Genomic DNA, 24406 nt, shown 5'->3' on the forward strand with positions numbered 1-24406 from the left:
ATTGGAAAGAACGTTAGCATAAGTGTATTGTGTCGGATGGGGAATACTTTGAAAGTGATGAGATTGATTCAAAGGAATAAATAAAGATTCTTCATTTTATAAATAAATTTATCTTGCTTTTTGATCACAGTAGTAGATAACACTATTACATCTTTTTTTATATTTACAAAAAGATGAACTTAATTAATTTAGTTAAAGTCGTAGATAACACTATTATATTATTTTTAAATTCACAAGAAGGATAACTATTTAGCTATACTTAAAGCCAACACTATTATATTTTTTGTTAATATCAACTTATACTTTTCTTCGTGTTTTAAAAAAATGTATTTTGTCTCCTTCGTAAATTGGCTTTATTGAAAGAGACATCAATATTTATGAACGGTACAATGAAATGAAACATGATAACGTTAATGATTTTTCTATATACATTATTTCCCCAAATAAATAATCGTGATATTATAAATTTGTGTCCGTACTGGTGTAAATACAATACTACTGTTAAAATACTTATAACAAGATTTACATTAAAAAGTACATATTAAAAATAAATTATCATATTTGAATTTATAAACAGCCCGTTTCGTAATTCAGTTAAGCAATAATAATTCCGTTAAAATAAAAAATAATAATTTATTATTGTAACAAAAACATATAATATTATTTCATAAAATCAGCAAAATTAAATAATGAACTAACAAACTTTTTCAACTCTTATAAAAATAATAATAAAATAACGTTAAATATGTATTTTCTAACTACAAAATTAATTTAAGGAAAGATTGTAACGCCGTAAATGTAGAATGCTTTCAGAAGGTATAATAAAGAATTATGAATAAAAAGGACAAGAAATAATGTTTATAATTCTATTATTTATGAAGTTTATAATATACAATAATTTTACAAAATATAAAGATTTAATATAGCATATTTATAACACAGTACAGTACTTTTCAATAGCATAATTCATAAAAGAAGTTCAAAACACCTGTGACACTACAGGCCTAGAGTAACAGACGTTCCTTAGATCACTCTCGATTGTTTTCGCATAAATCAGATTAAAAATCGAATTAATAATTGCTAGAATATTGACAAAACCTACAAAGAATTTCGCGATACATGTCTTAAATAAATACTGAATCAAATAACACTAACAATACTTCGCAAATCGTTTCAAAAAACTGTACAAAATTTAATTTCTGATACCAAAAAAGTACAATCGTACATAATTGCCATATTCGAAACAATACTGTAAAGTTTCACACTATTGTATATGTACAAATACTGCTACAAAATAAAACAATTACACTGTACAACAAATTTTGACTTTTTTGGATTTCATAACGGCTACTATGAAATTCTTATAAATTTTTGCGAGCTGAATACGAATCTGAAATCCGTTTTTCTCTAGGACGTACAGTTTTGGAGAAAATTAATTTTAAAAAAATTGCAATTTTTCAACTTTGGAAATTTTTTGTGCTTTTACCGTAGCAGCTATTCAGTGGCTTTTTACACGAGAAGAATCTGTGAATTATCCTGAATAAAACTATATAAATTGTTATTACATTGTAAATATTTAAATACGTTTAAATGATGATCAAAATAAGAAAGGCACCAAAAAACGCACCAATTTTTTCTGATATTTTTTAATTTATTTAAAAAACTATGGGTCTAGGCGAAAATCTAACCATCGCACATGACAGAGCAGACATTTCTGCAGAAGTAGGCATCAAGCGAAGTTACAAAATCACCTTTGCTTTCTTTTTATAAAAAAAATAGTTCAGCAAAACACGCGCCGCTGTCAGTGGTACTCAATGTTAGCGCGGCGCGGCAGTCGCCCTGTCTATTGTCTTGGAGTAACGAAATAATTATTTCGCGACTCCCGCGCCGCGCCAACATTGAGTACCACTGACAGCGGCGCGTGTTTTTAACCGACTTCGAAAAAGGAGGAGGTTACTCAATTCGATCAGTATTTTTTTTTTTTTTTTTTTTTTTTTATTATTATTATTATTATTTTCTATGTGTGCCCGCCGATTACGCCTAGCTGGATGCACCGATCGGAACGAAACCTTTTGCATCTGGTAGGTGCTGACTCCCCATTGGTACCATTATCAAAAAATTTTTCATTTTTTAATTGTAAAGTGTTGTTATTGCAAAAGAATAATTTTAAGACAAAAAATACGCCGACTTCGAAATGCACTAAAAAGTATAAAATAATTTCTATTTCCTAATGAAGTAATTTCTATTTCATTCAATCATACAATTACGTAACAGATATGAATGAAACCTACTTACTCGTTAGGTAGCATATTAAATGCATTTCAACCTTTTCGGAGGCGAAAATACTGAGGTATTCTTAATTTTGCGCCGCCTCCGAAAAGGTTGAAATGCATTTAATATGCTACCTAACGAGTAAATAGGTTTCGTTCATATCTGTTACGTAATTGTATGATTGAATGAAATAGAAATTACTTCATTAGGAAACAGAAATTATTTTATACTTTTTAGTGCATTTCGAAGTCGGCGTATTTTTTTTCTTAAAATTATTTTATGCTGAACTATTTTTTTTTATAAAAAGAAAGCAAAGGTGATTTTGTAACTTCGCTTGATGCCTACTTCTGCAGAAATGTCTGCTCTGTCATGTGCGATGGTTAGATTTTCGCCTAGACCCATAGTTTTTTAAATAAATTGAAAAATGTCAGAAAAAATTGGTGCGTTTTTGTTTCTTATTTTGATCATCATTTAAACGTATTTAAATATTTCCAATGTAATAACTATTTATATAGTTTTATTCAGGATAATTCACAGATTCTTCTCGTGTAAAAAGCCACTGAATATCTGCTACGGTAAAAGCACAAAAAATTTCCAAAGTTGAAAATTTGCAATTTTTTTTTAGATTAATTTTCTCCAAAATTGTACGTCCTAGAGAAAAACGGATTTCAGATTCGTATTCAGCTCGCAAGAATCTATAAGAATTTCATAGTAGCTGTTACGAAATCAGTTGGCTGTTGTACAGTGTTATCACAGATATCATGTATTTTATCTTCGATATGTTTGTCTCCCTTAGATGTCACTTTTCTTCTATTGTTGTAGATCCAGCTATTCAAATATTTAAATTAAAAATTTCCATATTCCATATTTGAAATCATATACCTAATAATAGCGATAGTCTGATGATCGCGCAGGTCAAAGAACCCATTCGCAAGTTTTCAAAGAGTATATTTTTGGTATTGATAAATATTATCTTTTGTAGCATTCTGACTGCGTTTCTTGTATTTATGCCAATATAATAAACTTTTTAATCACTTTAAGTTTCATGGAAATATACAGAAGCGATCAAATATTTAAAGCTGATTCACAATTGGAAAACAAAATGTGACATACATTTTACAAATCCGACTTATTTTAAATATAGCTTCTTATTTATAATTTATACTTAAATAATATGTAACATAACAAAACAGAGTTTTCAAAATATATTACAAGTATAGTAGATTATGTAAAACCTTTGTTTAGGTCAATGGTAAAAATTGAATAATGAAGATTTCAATGAGCACAAAAACAAAGTAGTAAACAGGTAAAGATGAATATTGATGGAATAGCAGATTTAAAGGAATAAAGTTTAAGATATACCAGAAAGGTTGCTAAGATTCTGGATATTGCTCATAAATCAATTCCGTGAATTGCATATAAAAGAACTTAAAATGACTTATGAGTATAATGTCTGGTTTCCATATGAATCAACGAAGCATTTGTTCGACCTTACTTTGCGAAATAATTGATTATTTCGAGGTAAGAATGAATTATTTTTTGAGATGTGGTAATTGGCGACAAAAAATGACTTGTTCTTAAGGATGTGGTAACTGGAGACGACAAATAAGTTATTTTTAAGGATGTAAGTAACTAGAAATGAGGAATGAACTATTTTTTAAAAAAAGAAACATCGGTCTAAATCAGAAGAAGTATTTTTAACTGCTTTTAAAATTGAATTTTATCGTAAAAAATGTAATTATTTTATGAGATTACCAAGAAATGTACTATTACTAACTTTTACTACATAACCTGACAGGTAATAATAAAAAATGCTGTTCATATTATAAAGCAACAATGAAAAGAAGTAGTAAAATTACAAACGCTTTGAGGATTTAAATACTATTACAATTTGGTTAAAATGTTTTTGTTCGGCCGCGAACCGATACCTTTGCTGCGATTAAACGATTTATTACGGGCCCAAGCGGTTCGGCGCGTAAGCCACCGTCAATAGTTTTTACTTCGGAATACGGGTCACCGAGGACCCTATTGTCTATCACATCCGGTCTGAACGAATCTTACCGTAGACATATACGTAACATAAATCAGCTAACAGCTGTACCTCTCGTTTTAAACAGTTTTGGACAAACAAAGGCATAGAGTTTTTCTTAACCGTTACTTTCGGAAACGCGAGGGTGTTCAGGCGATTTCTTTTGTAAAAAATAGTCAGTCGAACGTTGAAGCTTGTACGGTTCGGATCGAGAGTCGAAAAGTCAATCGTGAGTTAGAAGGTTCCGCGTAATCTAACATAGCATAACCAATGCAGGATGGTTCGGAAATCAATCACAACACCATTCGAGTGGGACCCTGCACTCCTCGAATGGGCCACGGTAGGGTGGTAAGATCATACATTACACACTGTTCGGGTGAGTCCTACACTCCTCGAACAGGCCACGGTAGGGTAGTAAAATCATACATTGCAACATCGTAAATAATCTCACGCAACGTGAATTATTACGCAAAACGAACAACATTGAGCAAGACTCTGTTCTCCTCAATCAATCCGCAATCAACTCAACCATACACACAACGAATACATACTCGTACACATTTTCACCGTAGAATCGTTAACGAATACATATTTTTGTAAGGGGTTTTTTTATGCCGCAAGGCTTTTTCCCCTAATTCGAATCACTCGAGCCAATAAACTATCATGATTTTTGAGGCTCAATTATGTCTAAACAATTTTTATTTACCCTCTTCCTCAATCGAATTCATCCATTATTTTATACCACGAAATTTCTCCATGTTGAAAAGATTTCGACGATACAGTTTTAATAAAATAAATTAACACTTTTATGTTAATATCAGTATACAATATCGATACAATATATAATAGCAATATTACTATAATATAAAGAATACTATAGTTGCCAAAAAAAGAAAGCATAAAATCGTAGAACAAAATGGTAATAATACTAACAAAAGGTAGTGTAACCGTTTTCGACAGAAATTAAGCTTCATAAAATATACATTAAAAATTATTCCTCCTGTTGAAAATTAAATTAATTCAATCTTTATACAGCAGTTTAAATAAAAGATAGTAAAAGTAGTTAGAGATTGAAGAAACTGATTTACTATCTGTTCCAGCGTTACATCAACCATTTTATACCAAAAATATTGATGAAAAGTGTTTTTAGCAATTTTCATAAAATTTTAAGCTACAAATTCATATAACATAAGCGCTACTTTGCGAAACTTTTGTTTCATTTAATTGCGTCAGACTTTAGGACAAAACCACTCGCTGTTATAAAACGTTTATACAGTAATTTTTATCTAACTTCAAGCGTTAAGTTCATATAATGTATCTGCCATTTTACGGTACTTTTGTGTCATCAAATTTTATTTCTTTAGATATTAAAAAATCGTGTATTTAATATATGACGATTTAATATACGGTGAGATCATTCTTTAACCGCTTGTCCGTTTCTGCGAAAAACATTCATCAGGGTATTACATAGTCATTTGGTATAATTTCACTTTTTAAGGGATTTGAAAGAATTTGCTTCCGCCATATACTATATACATATGTATGTAGAGCTTCCACTGTGCGCAGATATGTGTGCTGTCGTTTTTCTTGTCAGTGTCCATTTGATCGTTGCATCCGGTTCATTGTAGTGAATAATCGTACGAAATGAATATTACTTTTCTTTTATACTTAATATAAGGTGAAGCGGTGTAAGTGCAGACTGGTTTTTGTAAAGTTGATATTTAAACGTAAGTATTTTCAGTCTGCTATGTAAATACTTAACGCTATCGATATCGAACGTTTTGCACAATTACTAGTATTTAATTAATATTAACTAGGACCTTTGTTTTCCTTTGTATATTTTGATTTTGATAGGAAATTGTTTAAAATGTCAACTACTTTGCACTTTCCCCGAAAATGGGGTAAGAACGTAACTTGAATTTAAATACTTTGAAACTTTACTTCATGTGCAATGGGGTAAGAGCAGAATTATTAACAAATCTGCTATAAAATGATTTTTACCGCATTATGCAAGTACTCTATACTGCAAACAAGTCCTCTTAGCTGAAATATAAAAGGGGATATAGTGAAACAAAACGAGGAAACAAACCTACTAAATGGAGAAATTTCGCTCATGTTGTAAAAAAAATAGCCTGTATACGCACTTGCCCCGTTTACGAACTTACCCCACTTCACCTCAAGTTCATTCAATTGTGATAAATACTATTGTTTACATGTATTCACGTGGTATAGTATGAGTTGCGCCTCTCTTTTCAATTTTTCTAGCCTTAAACTAATATGAGTATATAAAGTAATATTGAAGCTGTAACGTCATAACACTGACCGTCAAAATGTTAAAAAAGAAATTGCTTACATACTTATTAATTTCCATAACTTAAGTGACACGACATTTACATAACCATTTTTGACAAGTATATAAAGCAGCAAATTTAGAAATGGCGCAATATTCGAATATTAATGCAAGTAACTATATCTTACTTCCTTCGAAATTTAGAACGTGAAATGCGCAAATACTTTTGGATTACTATCTCGAATCAAAATTAGCAAGATAAACTGCGTTTTACACAAAACAAGTATCTTTTGTTTTCGCTTAAATTTTTCAGTGTAAACAGAATGAGATTTAAATATAAGTCGAAAGTATTCGGTTTCTATCTCTACGTTATTATTCTATCCTTCATGCGAATTTTCGTTCGATAAAAACATAAGATTAATAACAAAAATAGAAGAAAATAAAATAATAAAGAAAATTGTAACTGAATAAAAAATAAAATATATGAAACTTTCTTATATATTACTATAAACTTGTACGAGTATACATTAATACATTGTTTGTCTACACAAGGTGTCTTGTTTAAATCGAATATCTAAATTATTTTAGTTATTATGAGTAGAAAAAATAACTGATGCAATCTTATATGGTTTCTGAGCTTATATTTAGGGGAAATCAAAAAATTCTGAAATCATATAATTACTGACAATTTATTTATTCTTACGTTTAATAAGAGTGAAAAAATTATTCAGATATTGTCATATTAGATACAGTCATTCTATGATTTAATATTTATTATTCTATTATTCTTTTAACATTTGCCTACAATATTTAGTAGTAGAATAACTGACATTGCATGCATATCTGTCTTTAGCTCGAAAATAACTAAAGAATATTTAAAGAACAACTAAAGAATGGAAAATAAATTAGCATATGTAATTAATCATCCTTTTTCGGGATTAATGATTTTTTATCTATTTCTTTAACACAAAGTTTTAATCACCAAACGCCATCATTCACCAAACACGTGATCGACAATCGAGCATAATTCAATAAGAAACTGAAAAAATTTACCAGAAATTTAAATAATATCCTTTTTGTGTAACCAAAACAAAATAAAAATTAAATACTAATTAAGCTGAGTTTACAACACTTCAAATTCAAGCCATGGAACAACACTGAGGCAGGTAAAAAACTTGTTTACAAAATATTACATGACTGGTTCAAATTTTTAATGCGTTTAATAACACAGCGGATTTATCAATTTATCGTAAAAAATAATTACAATGAATTGATAATCACCGTCGTGGATTGACGTAGCTTCTTCATTACGAATATTTGTCTTGGAAATTTTTCTCATGCTTGTATTTATTTTGTACTGCGACAAAAGCAAGTACGCAATGCTTCCACAACTTTCAAGATGCAAAAAGTGATTTATAATGAAGAAGTTAAGAGTCGACAGAGATATAACAAAAGGAAATTTCAGTCAACAACACATATTAATCGATATTTTGTTTATATTTGTATTTGCTAAGTGACAAATCATAAAACATAAAAAATAAATTTCTTTTCTTTGTTCATTTCTTTTAATTATTGCAAGTAAAGATATTAAACATGTATTAAACATTTCCTTTGATATAAACTCTCAAGTATCATTTGATGTAATACGTTACTTATTACGAGAAATTCACAAATTATTTAGTAATTATTTTGAGACAACTGTAAAGTATGTATTGTTAAAATTTCATTTAAATAATGAGACTAATACACAATATTCGTTATTGCGTCACCACATACACTGAGTAATCAGTATTGTATAATAATTTTCATTATTTAATTAATATCAAACGTTACACATAACAAGTAACACATGGTTCAATAATTAGTAAATAAGATCCCTTAATATTCAAGAATAAATTCATAAATGTTATTGAAAATATATTAAGTGACGATTACACCTAATGAAATCCATTTAAAAGAGCTACTACTTTCGATACATGAACAATGTAGAAAAGATATTATTAAGGTTAATAATAATAACAAAGATTTACAATCAAGTATAATTTCATTATTCAAATCTATTTATTCTTGTTTGAATTGTACATATAATTTAAGCAAAATTCAAATAAAAATAGTTATATTTTAATGATAAAACTGTGTATCACAATTACCAATATTAATATATTACTGTATATCAAGAATTATTGATAACATCTGGTTATCTATATTAAGCAATAATGTTATCGAAAGCAGCAGATTTCCATGTAAATGCTAAAATATTAAAAAAACAATAAAATATAAAAAAAGAAAAAAAAGTCTCTTATTGTATCGCAACATATTCAATCAAGAAAATGTAACACATTTCTATGAACTGTCCAGCCTGTTTTGTTTCGTTTTTTAAACCTAATTAGCGGTATGTAGAAAAAGCGAAAAAAGAACTACAGTAAAAGAATTAAGTAATTAAATGCGACGCGATAATCACGTAACAAAAAGAGTTAAACGCGATTTCCATGGGACTTGTGGCTAATGGATTAAGAACGTCCAATCATAAATATATTTGATAAAATCTCTCAATGTATTCCGAAGCTATGTTGCAATTTGTCTTGTATTATCGTAAATTATTTCATATACAATTCTTAACAGAGTATTCCTCATTTTTATCAACTAGTGAATCTACATATCAGCTGTCTCACGCGAATTCTAATGTGTATTAAAAATTTACAGTAGCTACTTTAACCAGTTAACTGTGGCGATTTTTTTGCAAGAATTTATGAATCCATCTCAAATCATTTACAATTTTTATTTGTTTATTTCATTTCGTGTTGACCTCTAAACATTTTACACATATTACAATTTACGAATATAATTTAGTTTTCGCCAAAATTACAATATAAATATCAAATTATAACAAAATTTTACGCATGACGGATATAGTCGTCACAAAATTCTGCCACATCTCCACGACGAATATAGTCGTGAAACACACTTAACTGGTTAAACATACCGGTAAAACAAGATGGCATGTGGAGCCTTTAAAGTCATTTCAAACGATTAAACGTGTCTGAAGTTGCCGAAAACGATACCAAACACGATTATTGTTGATTTCTCGGCGATTGACGTCAAAGACGACCAATATTGTCGACAACATTCAGTTATAGAGCTTTTAACGTGATTGCAGTAGATTTTAGATGTCAAAAATTATTGAAGATTAAAGCAGAGTACTGTTTTCTATCGATTCGACGACGATCGACATCAATGGCGACAGATTATTGACGTCAGATTACCGCCGAAATCTATACATAATAGCAAATTTAGGGTGTACCAGGAGGGGCAAAATTGCAAGTCAAAAAGTTTAAAATTGCGGTCTGCAGCTTGGTACCGACAAACACACAAATAAACAACAAATCGAGTCGTCTCAGAACCATCATTACGTTCGGCTATAATTAGTACTCATTTTCTTCCCAATTTTTACTTAAGGTGAAGTGGGGTAATTTCGTAAGCGGGGCAAATACATATACAGACTTTTTTATTACAATATGAGCGAAATTTCTCCATTTAGTATGTTTGTTCCCTTGTTTTGTTTCACTATTTCACCTCTTATATTTCAGCTAAGAGTACTTGTTTGCAGTATAGAGTACTTGCATAATGCGGTAAAAATCATTTTATAGCAGATTTGTTAATAATTCTGCTCTTACCCCATTGCACATGAAGTAAAGTTTCAAAGTATTTAAATTCAAGTTACGTTCTTACCCCATTTTCGGGGAAAGTGCACAGTAGTTGACATTTTAAACAATTTCCTATAAAAATTAAAATGTACAAGGAAAATTAAGGTCCTAGTTAATATTAATTAAATAGTTAGTAATTGTACATCGACAGGGTTAAGTATTTACATAGCAGACTGAAAATACTTACGTTTGAATACCAACTTTACAAAACCCAATCTGCACTTACCCCATTTCACTGGATTTCTATTTTCAATAATGCACACAATTTATTGTATAAAAAAAAGTATTTTGAAATTTATTGTGTGGTTAATAATTTAAAATTTTTGACATTGATATTCTGTAGATAAGTTGGTGAATCTTGTTATTTCAGTTATTAACTGTAGACGAGTAATTAATTGACATGAAACCAGTATATTATTTAGTTACATTATTTAAGCTTTAAGAATTTTATGCAAGCCTGTATTTCATGAGACCAGTTTTATCGAAAGAGACATTTATCATTTAATATTTGTACATGTTTATACTCGAATGCAAGACAGGCTTCATTTCGATAAAAAACACCTGTAAACATAAAAGTTAAGAAATGTCGAAATTTTATAATTTATTAGTTTTGCACAATTTTATAATTTGAAATTTTTAACATCTAAATCATCAAATTTCAAATTTTCAAGTTTCCAAATCATCAAATTTTAAATTTTAGAATTTCTAAATCTCAAAACTTCAAATTTTTGAATTTCTTGTTTTTGAATCTTCAAATTCCAAATTTTTCAGTATAGAAACCTTCAAATACCGAATTTTTGTATTTCAAACTTCAAATTGAATGAAATAAATTATTTTTGAATAAATTCATTTCAAATTTGGAACCAGAAATTTCTTAATTATATACATACGGTTTTTAATTCTTTGTATAATTTACTAAATATTTGACTTCCTACATAAACAGATATTAAAAAATGAACAAATTAGTAAATACATAAATGAATGTTGAGCCACGGAGTTTGTAATTATATGTATTCTTTTCAATTCTTTGATTACGTTGCTAAATATTTGAACCTTCTATGTAATTATATTTAATACTAATAAATCAATAAATATTAAAATAGAAGTTACAACAAGAAAATAGTTAAGATAATAGAATTTCCTTTATTCTTTTCCTTAAATTAGGAGTACAAAATGTCACGAAACAGGAGGACCAATAGAAATATGCTATAATTATTAAATCTTCAAATTAACAAATTTGATATAAGCACGACCTTTCGACTGCTAACTATTGTAACTAAACTGTGATTCAAGTTTCATGAAATATTTGATTATCGATATAAATAAAGATGTAGAGTTCGTGCTCAGAAAACGTGGTATACTTGTTTGCAAAAGTATTACATTAATTTCAAAGAATCGAGGCCACATTCGAGATTCTTGCCTGGTTTTTTCACAAAGACCACCGCATTTATATTTCTGTATTTCCACAATTATTTTTGCAATCGAGGCCGTTGTACGAGAACTCAGAGGAAATTTTGGTGATGCGATGCAAACGATAAAAAGAGACCTGCGATCACCGACAAGACTCATGCGTTTACCGCTCTAAGTTATTTATAGTTCATGATCGGAAATGAAAATCAACGTACATAAAAATTAAATGAAATGAAAACATGCATTTACTGTGATACTAGCAATTATGTAGATTACAAATCAACAGTTGCTCACAATATTCATACAGTATAGAAATTATTTATTGAACAAACGCGTTTCTAGTAATATATTAAATAAGTAATACGTGAACAGCCATTTTCTTAATAAAAATAGGGAGACGTGTACAAAACAACGAAATTAACCCTTTGTTGTATTCTGTTGCAAATATATGTTCTTGCATCTTGAACATGAATTAATAATCAATTTCGTAATCAACGAAATTATTGAAAATATTTTATATCTTTCGGAATTTTTTATTATGCTTTCATAAAACTTTATATTATGCCTCCACCAAATATTGTGAGTTTTGTAATATTGTATCAAATGTCGTTGAGCAAATTTTTGATAACAGAATATGTTTGTAACATTGCTCTTAATTCAATTATAAAAATAGCTGATCATCAATGTATTAAAAAGGATTAACATTCAGAGTAATAGTTTGTCACGCATCTATTTATAATTATGATCGGTCGTGAACATCTGAAGATCGTCTCGAATTGTCTTTCATTAGTAGAATAAGTTGCCCACAATAGGTTAATGAAGCAAAGTAAAATAAGCATTAATAGCATACGTATTTTCTCACAGTTTCTTTACGTGTACATTGAACGTGACACAATTACACATTTATTGTTTATCTTAAATATAAAGTAGAGTATACGCAAGGCGCACATGCAAGACATTGAATTATATGACAGGGAATTATAGAATGTCTACATAATTTTGTACAGATCCATGTCACTATGTCACGCTATCACAAAATATACGCTGATAAATACTGATATCCATTTCGATTTCATAATGCATAACATCATTACATCTTTTACGTTTACTACCGTTTATAATACATTAGAAAATCATTTCAAAATAAAAGACATAATTTTGAAAATTGTAAAAAAACTATAATTTCAGTGTTACTATATATCTTACAATCGTAAAGTAATTCTTAATCAACAGATGTAATTCCTTTAATTGCACGTATTCTACATCATTATGAAGATATTACACTTCGCACAAGTACAATTTACGCGTTAAGATCCTCCGTGCGTCGAATATTGCCACCAGTACGCGCCCATAACGCGGATCAAATGCGATATCTGACTCGAACTACATATTTTTATAGAGATACCTTTGGATCTTCAAATTCTTTTTTTAAATAAGTTAGTGTAAAAAATGTAATATAATACAATTTCCAGAATATTACGTATAGAAATCAGTTGTGCACCGAACGGAAGGTATAAAATGTACGATAACTTCAACGACAATAATATTTTTTCCACAAGCGAAATTAAAAATTCCAATTTATCCGTATTTTGTCTTTTGACCTATAGTTTACATATGTGAAATTTGATCAAAATAGTGCAAAGTTTTATTTAAAAAATTTGCAAAATAATGTTAATTTTTAACATATTTTTTAAACAAATAAATTTTTCAAAAATCCACTTAGGCCATATTATTGGCCTTCTAAAACAGAAAAATTTGCACTTTTAATTTTTTGTCTAGGCCTAATAGTTCCTGAGATATTCGAGAAAATATGTTTTGCAACCCCAACTTTGGGGGCCATTTTCACCCCTTCAGCATGGACGATGGCCGATAAAAAAAAATACGTGTCAAATATTTGTTTGCGTTCTATATCATACTCAAAGCGCATCAAAATTGGCGATTAGCGATTGGGTAATGTCCCTTGTAAGTGTGTATTTTTCACTAGTAAGATCAGTGTTAATTACAATTTTATTTATTGTAATAACAGTCGTCTTGCTTTCGACATTTTTCACTTTTTTCATTATACTTGCATTACATACAAGTAATAAATATACGTTTATTCTCTCTAAATGCATTCAATGTTTTAAGCCTGTAATAACAACAAACATATTAAGAGCAGTGACAATATTATTAAAAATTCATAAGTAGCAGAAATTATTTAACTTAAGTAGAGTCTGAGTAAATCTGTTATTTTATGTGTGATTAGATTCTTAATGATTTGTTGATTGATTTTTCAATTGTATCAGATTAAACTAATTTGAATTAATAGTGATAAATTAGTGATAGATTTGTGATAAACTAACGATAAACTACGACAAATTAGAGATAAATTAATAATTAACTAATGATAAATTAGTGATGAATCAATGATAAATTAGTTATAGATTAGTGATGAATTAATGATAAATTAGTGATGAATTAGTGATAAAGTAGTGATGAATTAATAACAAACTAGCCATAAACTAATAACAAATATTATTGTACATAAAATTATTCGTAATAAAATTTGAATGTCGATTGAAAACAATTTTAATAACTCATATAAATAAACCCGTATTGTATTTGATAAATACCAACAACCGTATATACCGTATATAAACGAACTGTTCATGTTATACAATCGAACAGTATATTTAGTTTCATTTACACAAGATTTCTGCAATACCTAAATATAATAAAATCTTCTTAGAAGGTGCATTAGATGTGTAAATAGGCAGTTAAAGAATAGAATCACAACTAATTAACCTACTTAACTGATATGGGTGACCTGGATATTCAAGGCTATTGCCAAGAAAATGCTATAAATGATACCAACGTGGAATTGATAAAAAAAGTTATTGCATTATTTCTACCGTATATCTTTATACGGTTGAAACAATGAGTTTAGAACTCATAAATTAATATTAACTCGATTGTTACATATGTATTAGTACAAAATGGCCGATTTCGGAGCGTGCAAGTTTTAATACGATTCGATAACACAGAAGAACGAAATAACATACTATGTCAGTTTCAAATTTTAAGTTTCAAAATAGTCATTACACAAACAAGGTCACTAATAATTCTAATGCAAGATGGTGGGTTTCTAAAGAATCGTTTTACTGCATATGACTCGGTAATCGATAAGATTCTTTGACAATCAACCAATTTGTACTAAAAATATTAATGAAATGTTATTAAAGTCATTTTCAATGAACTTTAAGCTTTAGCTTTATATAATATCAGTGCTATTTTATAACAGTTTTATGTCATGAACTCGTGTGAGAATTTATAAGTTTTCAAGTCGATCATCGTTTGCTACAACTAGCAATTGGTCATTTTGCATTAAGAACATTAATAACTTATATGGTTTATAAGAAAAGGTTATACGATTATTTTCAAGAAAATTTAATCTTCAAATTGGTATAAAATAAATATTATTTTACGGTACTTTTATGTTATCAAATCCTTCTAGACTTTCGCTGCTATGAAATCGGTTATGTAACCCACAGGTTGATGCATATGAAACACCGTTTTCCAAATTCAAACTTTAAGAATATTATTTTTAGAAATATAAATAATATATTTCTTTTTAGGATAACCGAAACAACTTGTGTATAAATATTTGCACTGTTTTCAACGAGTTACAGCTTTATTACATTATCGTAGAACCTTTAGTCTTCTAATGAAATATCTATGCTACTTTTCGCAAATTGTTTAACAGCGTCTACATTTAACTTTTGCGAACAATAAAGTTAATTCTTCAATTAATTTTTCTCGCGTTATTGCCAGATTTGAGTTTATCAAGTCTCATTTTTTATAGCTTCAAGAAATTATTTCTAGATATTTAATAACATGCACATGTTATGAACAAGTTCTTTAATATGATCTATGTATGGATTGTCAAACAGTATTTGCTACCTGAAACATTACATGAAAAGTTCAGAAAACATTTCACACATATCAAATTAATAGAAAAACGTGGAATACGTGTCTCTAAAATAGAAATGTGTTTTGGTGAATCAAACAATCTAAATAATCATTATATTAGCATAATTATGAACACGTATCTACGTAATATCTACATTCTAGTAATTTCCTAATTGCTTCCTATATTTTTTATTTACTTTCCAGAATCTTATCGTTCATGATGAACGTGAAAGAACGGATTTACTTGGTATCACGTAAGATAAAAGGCAAATGTTATGAAATTACAAAACAGTTTGCAAGAATGTTCTGTGATACAAGCTCTTGAAAACAAGTTTCTATAAATTATTAAACAAGAATATTAAAAAAAAATTGATTTTTATATAATATAAATAAAAATATCTTGATGTAATTAAAAATGTGTCTTTTTCTAACATTTGTTTTGATGTAGACAGATTTTATTTAAATACGTATTACTATGTAAACATAGTCAGTTTTATTTTTCAAAATAAATGATCAGTTTGGAGATAAATAACTACCACATATTTTGAAATACTTATAAAATACGTTTGATAAAAGGTTACTTATCAGATATTCGAGATGAATAATATCTAATCTTACATCATAATGTATGTGTTGCAATAATAAACTGAAAATTTTAACAAAGAATTATCAAACCTCTATGATCGAACACTGAATTCCGATTATTTCAAGCGTCTTAAGATTAATGAAACAATACTCGTCATTATTATTATTATTACGAAAAACAATATATTGTATATGTATAAGTTAATAAACATACAATTTAACTATGAAATACTGATTGTACTATTTATAAGTACTTCATAACATATTTCGATTTTCTGAACAGTTCGCAATATGTTTATCGATATTCATAGTTATATTTAAGTCTTTAAAATAAATGTTTAAGGAATCAAGTTTATACGATATTTTCAAATTTCCAAACAGTGACTCGAAGTTATTTTAAAAAGAAGGAGATGTATTAACTATATAAACCATATGGCTATATGATGTTAATCACGTGTCCGTACATGTAAACAATGTAAGAATTTGATTTTTATAATAATTAAACTCTCGAATCGTACGATATTAAATTTATTTTAAATAACACGTTCTGGTAAAAGTGTATTTCAATTAAATAGCTAAGATGATCTAGTCACGTAAATTAAATAGATAAACACTACTCGTGTAAATTAAATAAGGATTATCTATTCGTGTAAATTAAACAAAGTTGACCTCTCACATCATTTTTTAAAAATATTATACTTTTTATCCAAGTAGAAAAATAAGCCGTGTTTTATAACTCACATGCAAATATTTTGTTATAAACAAAGTACCGATTATTTTTTAAATTTTCTTCTGTATAATGAATTTCGTTTTAAAGAATGTAATATGGTTCAAGTAAATTATAATAAATCCTCAAATTTCCCACCTTATGATAGATATAAATTATTTTGATGTATACAAAGAAAGAAGTCAACAGAAAAATCAAAGAACTCGGGTAAAAATAAATCAACAGTTTTTTCGGAGGAATGAAAGTATTAAAGAAGTCAGTCAGCCCATCTGTCTAAAAATAACAAAAATCTTTTTACCGCTGTAGGTCGTTGCAAGGACCCAAGGATATACTTGATAACGTATTTTTGACAATAAGGTCATTTACATGATGTGGTTCTGAGAATTCGCACTTTTTTAAAACCAGTTCTTGTTCGTTGCGAGGCTGCTCCGATAATTGTGAACGAACTAATTAACAATTTCATAATGGAAAATAATATTCCCAAAATATTCCAATTGCATTTGATACATTCGACTTTTTTCAATTTTAATTGCTTTAATATTTGTGCTAAAAATATTCTTTCAGCCATCTCAAAATAAATCAAAGAATGATATAAAATTATCAGAATTAGATTATAAAAAATTGAAACAAAATATGAATTTTTAAATACTCAATTATACACAAATTTTTAATTATGAAAAAATGTTCTGTTAAAAAATTTATATCAATTTATAGTTTTCACCAATTTTTATAAATCAAATATAATACAATAAAACATAATTAAAGTAATATAAGAAAATAAATTTTGAGTTATATTTGGTATAAAATGATAATCATTACATAGATTTTCAGAAAGAATATGTTGTAACATTTTATCATTAAGTATCTTTTGTATAATTGCAATTGTATCTTTTAAGCATATAATTGCAGCGTTATTTGTACATGCGGTGAAAGTTGAAATAAAAACCCAAAATTTAATTTCTTTTAAAAAACAGAAGAGAAAATACCTCTTGCGTAAGCTCTGCTGTGTTTGTTGGTTCATTAGGAATTTGTGAAGAATTTGGCGCATCTGGTGATGTCATATTTCTAGCTGGATTCGTAGAAAGTGATATACTGGGTCCCGCAATAGCCATATCTCTTGCTGTTTCTTCGATGTTTAACAAGTAGGCATGTATATCATTTAAACCTGAATTTATTCTATTGTATCTTCCTAATGAATTTAAGTCTTCGAACAAATCTCTTTGATAATTTAAAAGCATAGAGTCTAAATTTTTTGGATGAACGAACGTAGGACGATGGATTATCATATGATTATCGGTATGCCATCTCGAACCATTGTTTAATCCTAGAGAACCTACACCGATGGTTTGGATGTCCAAACCAAGGTAGGTTTCTGGATCTATTCGTAATAATGAAAGTAGCAGCGCGAGCTGCAACAGCTCTTCGTGGTACAACTTCTTTATGCATAACATTGTGTCTTCTTGTTTGAATTAAATCACTTCCACTTGTCGAATATATATGCGGTCCAAGGTAATTTAACGTATTGTCACAGTAATTTGGCAGTGACGTTAAATACAAAAAATAAATAAGACGTTATGAACAAACAACAGTTCATGATGAAACGTTGACGTTCACACTGTTATTTAAATTTCTTTAAATTTGATGCGCACAAAAATGTGTATAGAGTGTCTTTTCATAACAGAAACTTAAAACTCAAATTTCAGTTGTTATTAAGGTTAAACATCACTTTTCAAAACTATCTTCTTTGTTGAATATAATCGATGCAAATTTTAAATGAAGATACGAGGGATCTGCAAAGTTCTTGTAAGAGCAACTTATTCGATAGACTGTCAGAATGAAAATAAAGATCCTGTGCTCTCTTTTAAACAAGTATAGGTCAGTTACACGAACACAAAAATAACCTCAAAACACACACTGGCCACGTCAAACTTCAGTGCACGTCGCGCACGTCCCACGCATGCCTCGGATTTCGTTTGACAATTCAAGAAGGTGCTCGTTTGAATCGGTGACAACACTGTCCTTTCATTGACACGCTGCGACTGATAATATAAAATGTAAAAATTCGATCTGATAATAGAAAATTGACAGATCCACAAACGATACCACGTTTCGAAATGTTGTAGATCTATGTTTTCTAATAAAACATTCGAGGCACGCGACAAGCGCCAAGTATCCTTTTTTTTAGATCATTTTGCTACAAAGACGCTATAATCCTAACAATGATAACGTTAAACTGATGCAATGCAATCCATTTCACGGAGAAACGAACTAGCGCACCTTCCTGGGAGAGATCGTTCACGATATGTGACTCAGCACTCACTCCGGCAACGTCGTCTCTCAGGGCCGCGCCAAGTATACGTTTCTCCCTATATGTTTTTATTAAACACTACTCCGTTTAGTTTTAACCTTATCATATACCGATGATCAATGTTCAAACTTATTATAGTATGCTTCGCATAATTTGCTGTATTATTATAGTTTATAATTAAACAATTTTCGCAGTTAAATTAATGTAGTTTAGTATTATTTAACTCGTGTATGCACGATACATATATTTAAATGTAAGCTAGACATGCGTATCACACAATATATGTTCGAATATAATAATAAATAGTAACTCAATATTTGGTTATAAATTATTAATACTGTAATATAATCAGCTATATACATCACTAGATTATAAATTTAATTACATTAAATAATTAATTTAACTGTTATTACTATGAATATCTGTACGCACTATAATAATATTTACAGTTTTTACATGAATTATTGAATATAATATAACAGTAATTATACTTCATTATAACCTACACTTAATTACGAATGACAAATATCATAATACATCGAACTATGTAATATTATTATTGTAATTAAAATAATTAATTATTGTAATTAAATTTATTGTTGTATAATAGACTTTATGTGATATATACATATACTAATTAATATAGTTTATTATAGTTTGTTATTGGTCTACAAATTGTATTATAAATATATACAATCTATTTTATTATTATTAACATTATTGTAGCTTACAGCTAAAACTTTTTTATAGTAAAAGCAATGATTTAATTACAATCAAAATGGATATTGCATAAAACATACGGATTTCATTTATCATTTGTTGTATTGTTATATTTATAATTCAAAAGTAAACATTAATGAAGTTTGTAATTTATTACCATTGAACATGTAATTGTATTATACGACATGTATATGTAATTCATTTCATTACTACTAGTAACTAATAAATAATTATTTATTACAATAAAAAGTTTATTATTGGTTTATCAAATTTATAATTTCATGTGTATTGTATATTTATGTGATATGTTTATAAATATGATTACAATTTGTATGTAAATAATCATTACAGACAATGTAATTTTGTGTTATAGTTAAACTCATCGTTGCACAATGTTTTTCGATTTCATTATATTATTGTTAATATTAATATAGTTTATTGTTTACCAATTATTTTAAATAATGCAATCATTTATTGCAGTAAAATTTATTAGTATTATATACATATATAGTGTAGCGTATTATCATTGAGCATAATATTCATACATTTTAAACAGTAATAAATATGCTATAAACACTGGTGTAAATTATTCGATGCTTATATATTATATTGGAAAGCTATTTAATATGCATCATTACACTTTCAATACGTGTTTATGCGTATTTCCTAATTAAACTTTGAAATGGGACAAAACTAGTGCGTAAACACAATAGTTACGTATGTACGCATTTCGATTAATTTTTGAAATGAGAAATATCGATGCAGCAGTGACATATAACAAACATGCACTTACATAATAGTGCGTTCGATTGCATTTTTTACTAGTTTTTTGTATCACATAGAAGTTCATACTGATTACATAACTATTTATTTCAAAGTTGGTATCTTTGCGTGAAAATTTATGAGTGCAAGTATTTCTTTACAGTTTTGAAATATTCTAAAATATAGTTTTGAATAAATGAATTATTTCATGTATACATAATATTAGACATATTTTTCAAAAAATGTTTCTTTTTTCAATTCATTATTGAATCAGAAAAGCGCGAAAGTTGCAAAGATAATATTACTTAAAAATGTGTAGACTTTGTGAATATTTCATACATATACGAGTACACATGCGCACGCACATATTTTGCTCATTAATTCATCTGTATGTTTATCTATTTATGTATGTCAATTTAATTTTTTATTCAGTTCTAATGCGCTCGTAAAACTGAAACATTGTAAATTTATGAGTTCGCTACTTTTTATTAATAGAAAATGTGTGATCATATGTAAATAGGTGGAGCGTGGCGACGTTCATAAAAGCAGAAGTTCTCGGTCGATAATTTGAATTTTTCTCTAGATAACATAGTACTTCAACTATGAAAATGCTAAAGAGATAAAAAGAATTCCTACTACAGTACAATAATTCGGTATAACATGTACCGTATTGCGTGATAAAATTGAAAATATAAATTCTGAAAAGTGTCAATAAGATAAGTAATTTAAATCGTAGCGAAAGAACTTAGCCTGCGCTCACGTTGGCACGCTATGCGCAGTTGCCATATTTAAACTGCTAATACAAGTTTTACGAGCCGATGTAGTAAATACGTGGATACATACGTGCGTACATGCAATCGTGTGCGTACTTACACGTTTCAATCGCATGCACATGCGCAATACATGCAACCGTATCAGATATGTATATATATTGAAAAGTTTTAAACACTTTAGTCCTTACCACACACACAGGCTTTGTTGACTTCAAAACTGTTGCATCGTTGCCGGGTGACAATGATGTCATTCGCGGTAAATCCTCCGTTTGGATCATGTCTGCGCCAACTTTTTTTAATTTTTAAGACGTGCACCACGTATTCGTCAGGATAAATCACCTAGCCACTGGTCAAGACCGACTGGAGAATCGTCACTGGTAATTACAAGCATGGAAGTGAAACAAATTACGTCACTTAACCGTAGGAGGCACTGTTATTCGCAAAGATGAGTTGTTCGATAAAGATACATTGTAAACTGATATTCAGTGTTTACCTTGCTAGTTGATTAAACCTTTATAAGAGTTATTCCTGTGAAAGAATTTTTCCTCACACGTTAATATGATTACTAGAATTGAGGCGAAAGCAACTGTCTGCCGTTCCAGCGCAAGATAATTGGAATTTTTCTTGCGCTACGTCACCGCAAGAAACAACCGCGCTATTTGAACATGGCGGGACCCGCTTTGCGTCTGTTTGCGTTCTATCGACATATCCGGATCCGATGATACGTCATTTCACTGCGCTGTTGGTACGAAAGTGCAGATTTCGAATACGTCATTATAGACATTTGATAGTTATTTAAAGTTTTTAATTGTTAATAACTTTTTTAAGAACTGATAAATACTATATACATATTAGAATTAATAATGATAAAAATAATTATGAAATTTATTATAAATAAGTCAACATAAATTATTTAATAATAAGTAAAAAGATGAGAAATGTATTTATTAAATATTACACAATATTATACAAAAAGCATTTATATGTTACATTCATTAATATTGACAGTTTTGAAAAATTATTTAGCTTTACGTAAGAGGTAATGCTGCAGTATTTCATATTCATTAACTCATTTAGAAATAAACTCTTGGTTTTTATAATAAAATTGTTATTAACATATATTATGTCCTTCCTAGCTCTGAAATAAAATAATTATGCCTATTTTGTGTATATTGTGGAACAAGTATACAGAAAGTATATTATACGTAATAATACATTATAATATGTAATAATATTATAGGTAATATACTATAAGTATATTGTAGTAAACACTAAAAGTATATTTATTTTCCTATAAAATTCATGCTAATAAAATTAAGACAATTAATTTCTGTTTTTGTAATATTCGAGTAAAAACAGTTTTGAAAGAAATATGAAATGACAAAAGTAAATTTAATGCCATGCATAATAAAATATACAAATAAATGATAATAACATAACAATAATTGTGATTTCAAATAAAATAATTTCGGTAAGTGTTTAAACTATTAAGAACTGTCATTTGAAATAATGATCATTATTTAAAGTAATACATTACAAACATATTACAACTGTGTATTTTTTAATTTGTTCGAGCGGAATAAAATAATTATTTGTTGATAGTGGTAAATTAATATATCCTTTGTTATTTTTATTAATTGAAATATAAATAGATTATAATTACCTACAACCATTATCACCTGTAAAATAATCTCTACGCCTTTTAATAATTGTCAAGCACTATAACAGACATGTTCTTATCTTTTAAATATTGCAAAAATCGTATTTCAGTTTAATACAATAATGATATGGTTGAAGAATATGAAACGCGCGTGTGTTGCAAATAATTTAATGAATTTCTCTTTATATTTAATTCCTATGTCTATTATCTTTTCGAATAATCTGTTTGCTTGTAATGTATTGGAAACATGTTGTGAATTTTGTAGATAATCATGCAGTAGGTCTCCAATTTTAATTTAGTAATTACAAACATATTATTAAATGGATTTTCTAATTCAAGAAATGTTTATATTAACACAGGAAGAAATAATGGAAACTTCATACATATATTTTGTACTAATAAAGGTAAATTTCTTATTGCATTTGAATTACAAAACAGTAAAGACTCGTTAAAACAGAAGAATGCGATATAGAAAGAAAGTGAGTACTGAAGACCAACCGAGCATGCTTAACCTCTTGCGCTGGAAATTGATTGATAGATGAACATGACCAATCCATTTAGAAACTTTGAAACGGAGTATTATTTAAAATGATTTCTATGCACTCCTAAGAAGCTTTATTGTGCTTTTAGTAACTTACGTCACCATAGAAAATCGAAACAAATATTTTTAAATTTTAAAATTAGTAGCCGTGTAAGAACTTAATAACAAAATATTATCTTTCAAACCTCACACGCCGAATTCAAAGTTATTTTAACCCAATGCATTAGATTTCCATGTACAGATTCCTTTTCGTGCATATTATAATACGTTATCAAATTTAAATAGATTCATAAGAGAAAATATATTTTAAATTCTGTATGAGATTACAATGACGTTGCTATTTAAGTTAAAATGACATTTAACAGTCGTGACTATGACAGTATAATATAACATGTATATTTGAGTACTAATGTTTAAAATTTAGTTTAGATTTACAGATTTCTTTCAACGAATATCGATATCAATTTACAAAAAACGTTTGCAAACAGCTGTTTGAAAATTCGTAAATAAAAGTTCCGTCAAAACCTATATACTTCCGTTTGCAAATATTAAAACAATTGTGAGCAACGTTTATTTACTTTGAATTTGGCGCGGCGTCGCATAACATTGCGCGTACTGCGCATGCGTGGTACTTATCACGTGATCGAAGTTTCACAATACGTTCTGTTCCATTCTTTA

The 24406-nt window shown here is 28.4% G+C and overlaps 1 protein-coding gene and 1 long non-coding RNA gene across 4 annotated transcripts in view; one reads left to right on the top strand and one right to left on the bottom strand.

Moving 5' to 3' along the window:
• The window catches only part of cnc (NFE2 like bZIP transcription factor cap-n-collar), a 281683-nt gene extending 259827 nt beyond the window's left edge, over window positions 1-21856 (bottom strand). Inside the window, exon 1 of one of the 3 annotated variants that reach the window (XM_012290857.2) lies at window positions 21716-21856. In XM_012290857.2, the coding sequence (XP_012146247.2) occupies window positions 21716-21805 (90 nt within the window). In that variant the 5' untranslated portion in view covers window positions 21806-21856. Of the gene's footprint in view, window positions 1-17950; window positions 19277-21715 lie in introns of those variants that run through there. The other 2 variants (XM_076535644.1, XM_003705629.3) reach the window with 2 other exon arrangements.
• Window positions 21763-23124, top strand: LOC143265166 (uncharacterized). The gene is made up of 2 exons (XR_013039368.1): window positions 21763-21904; window positions 22097-23124. It is a non-coding gene; the product is annotated as an uncharacterized LOC143265166 (long non-coding RNA).
• Window positions 23125-24406: the final 1282 nt, after the last annotated feature.

The sequence above is a fragment of the Megachile rotundata genome, chromosome 9, assembly GCF_050947335.1.
Source record: "Megachile rotundata isolate GNS110a chromosome 9, iyMegRotu1, whole genome shotgun sequence".
In the NCBI taxonomy this organism is placed as follows: Eukaryota; Metazoa; Arthropoda; class Insecta; order Hymenoptera; family Megachilidae; genus Megachile; species Megachile rotundata.